This window comes from Crocuta crocuta, unplaced genomic scaffold, assembly GCF_008692635.1.
Source record: "Crocuta crocuta isolate KB4526 unplaced genomic scaffold, BGI_CrCroc_1.0 scaffold364, whole genome shotgun sequence".
NCBI classification, from domain to species: domain Eukaryota; kingdom Metazoa; phylum Chordata; class Mammalia; order Carnivora; family Hyaenidae; genus Crocuta; species Crocuta crocuta.
Window position 1 is genome coordinate 66,430 of NW_027532603.1, and position 3,066 is coordinate 69,495.

Sequence of the window (3,066 nt, forward strand, 5' to 3'; positions counted from 1 at the left end):
AGAGGAAAGGAGGAGAGGAGAGGAGAGGAAAAGAGAGGAGAGGAAAGGAGGAGAGGAGAGGAAAGGAGGAGAGGAGAGGGAGAGGAGAGGAGAGGAGAGGAGAGGAGAGGAGAGGAGAAGGGAGGGGACAGGAGGGAGGGGGGCGGAGGAAAGGAAAGGAAAGGAGAGGAGAGGGAGAGGAGAGTAGAGGAAAGGAGGAGAGGAGAGGAGAGGAAAAGAGAGGAGAGGAAAGGAGGAGAGGAGAGGAAAGGAGGAGAGGAGAGGGAGAGGAGAGGAGAGGAGAGGAGAGGAGAGGAGAGGAGAAGGGAGGGGACAGGAGGGAGGGGGGCGGAGGAAAGGAAAGGAAAGGAATCCAGCAGTGTAGTAGGTACTGAAGGGACAATTGTTTGGTAAATTTCCAAAAAACCCACTGCCAGAGGACTGCCACTGTTAGACCTGTCTGGAAACTTCCTGGAAATGCCCATTCATGGGATTTGAATTGACTCAGAGTTCACACAGTGAGGAAACATCTGGCTGTTAGTGACAAATAAATAACAGCGATTGTATGTAATTGCAGCTGCCTCAGGCAGAAAAATGAGGTAGGGTTAAAAAGATGGCCAAGAAAATTACATTGGAAAATCCAGGGACTAGAGGTTCACAAATGGCTTTGACAGGCTACACCTAGAGGTCTAGAGGGCAGAATACACATGCAAAGAGAGATGGAAGCTCAGGAAGATAATTTAAAAGAGCCTACTCTCTCACAAGCAGGAAATGAAAGCTGAGAAAGAATTATAAACCACTAGAGAACTGAGGGCATGCTGCAACATACACACCGAGCCTCTTTGCAAATGGTGGAAGATTCACTGTTTTAAGGCATTGCTTTGAAGTTCCTTTTTTAATTTTCTTTAATGTTTATTTTTATTTTTGAGAGAGATAGAGAGAGACAGAGTGCCAGCAGGGGAGGGGCAAAGAGACAGGGAGACACAGAATCTGAAGAAGATTCCAGGCTCTGAGCTGTCAGTCCAGAGCCTGATGTGGGGCTTGAACTCCCTAACGCAAGATCATGACCTGAACCAAAACCAGATGTTTAACCACCTGAGCCACCCAGGTGCCCCAGCTTTGAAGTTGCTTTGAAGTGTCTACCAATCCCTAGCTGACTATGAGGTATACCAAAAATATTGTTGGCTCCACACTAGAAAGAATACAGAATGCATCGATTTGACCCAAATAAGGAATCAAACAGGAAAATAGTAAGCTTTTGGAAGTGGGGGTGAGGGGAGGGGTAGGGAGGGCTGGGCTGATTTCTCAAGTTATATTATGTAAAATAACTCAGTTTTGCCCTGGCCCTCTGCTTCCATGGCCAGTGGATTCTGCCTGTGCCACCAGTTCGGGGCCCCTGGCGTTTCCTGCTGAATGCACTGAAGCTACTACAGTGCGCCGGGTAGTACTGGACAGTGTTGGGCCTGGGTGGCCTGGCGCTCTGCAGTGCCGGACTTCTCTACCTGGCCTTCTGTGCAGCTCTTGGCGCTCGTCCACCGCCTGGCTGCAGCCCTCTGCCTGCCGGGCCACCACCGGCCACCATCTTCCTGGTGGTACTGCTGGCCAGCTCGCCGGGGACAGCCGAGTGGCACAGCATAGTGCACCACACAAGGGGGGCAACCGCACAGCACAGCAGCCAGGGTGACAGGTGGGCACATTCTGCCAGTGGGCATAGGCAGCCTGGGCGCTGAGGAATGGTCAACCCCGGAACATGAGCATGGTGACCTGCTGCTGCTCCCTGCACTGCACCATGTGTACGAGAGTCTCATGGCCAAGTTGCTGGCCATGCTGGCCTACCTGGACAAGCTGGGTCCTTTGAGTTCATGCTAATAGCAGATGACAATGTGTTTGTGGGGTTGCGGGAGCTGCTGGCAGAGCTGCACACACATGACCCCACCTGCTGCCACCATCTCAACTGGGGCTTCTTTCTAGGCTGAGGCAGCGTCAAGCCTGGGGGCCACAGGCACAAGGCCATCTGACAGCTCTGTGACTACTACCTGCCTACACGCCGAGCAGTGTCTATGTGCTCTCAGCTGACCTGGTGCACTACCTGTGCTTCAGCCGTGAATACCTGCACATGTGGCACAGCAAGGAGGGGTCCCTGGGCACCTGGCTGGTGCTGGTAGATGGACAGCACAAGTACGACCAATGCTTCAACACCGAGTTGAAGTCCACTGGCTGCAACAACCTGTACCTGGTGACACACAAGCAGAGCCTGGAGAACGTGCTGGAGAAGCACAAGGCCCTGATAGGAGAAGACCATCTGGGCAAGCAGGATGTGCAGCTGGGCCTTTCCTACGACTTTGACTGGTGGGTGCCTCCCTCACAGTGCTGTCAGAGGAAGGAGGGCATCCCTTGAGCCGCAGCCACAGCTGATCTGCCACAGTCCCAATAGAACTGTTGGGAGCCAGGACAGATCCTTTGGGAGGTGGCCAGCACGGCCAGAGTCCTTCAGGGGCCTGCGGGGCAGATGATGAGTGGCCTCCCACTGGCTTTCCATGGACAAAGCTGAGAGGTTCCGGCTAGTTGCTCAAAATGAGCTCAGCCCTCAGGGAACCTGGTTTATGAAGGGCCCAATGGGGTTTTCAGGCAGATGCCAGGCAGCAGTGGGCAGCTCCTAGATCCTAGCTCTTGTGGGTACCACAGTGGCCATCATGCGGCCTCACTCAAGAGCATCTCGTTCTGAGTCTGGGAGACCCATGTTACTTGCCAGGACAACACATGGTATCCAGGTACAAATGTTTTGTCCCTGGGTTTCGGGCAGCGTTGGCCTAGACTGGGAAGATGTCCAGTTTTGGATGTGATGGCCTAGACAGCAGGGGCTTGCAGCTCCACCTCAGCCTGTCCACTTGCTATTCTCTCCCAAGGTAGGGGCAAGCAGCCAGAAGCTGGAGCTGACAAGCACTTGCAGACCCTGACCCCAAAGAAAGAATCTGGACTTGTTTATGGGTGGGGACCATGTCATTTCCTACATCGTGTTGACCATCCACCTAGGAAATCTGTGCATCAAGAGCTGTGGCTGCAGGGACTTAACCCTTGGACCCTTAC

The 3,066-nt window shown here is 53.5% G+C and overlaps 1 protein-coding gene across 1 annotated transcript; it reads left to right on the forward strand.

Annotated features, from left to right (window-relative positions):
• Positions 1 to 1,343: 1,343 nt before the first annotated feature.
• Positions 1,344 to 2,377, forward strand: B3GALT6 (beta-1,3-galactosyltransferase 6; the record flags this gene model as incomplete). Its single annotated transcript, XM_077780174.1, is given in 4 exon segments — positions 1,344 to 1,682; positions 1,684 to 1,822; positions 1,825 to 2,016; positions 2,019 to 2,377. Coding segments are annotated over 4 exon segments (1,029 nt in total), but the record flags the coding sequence as incomplete, so codon positions are not given.
• Positions 2,378 to 3,066: the final 689 nt, after the last annotated feature.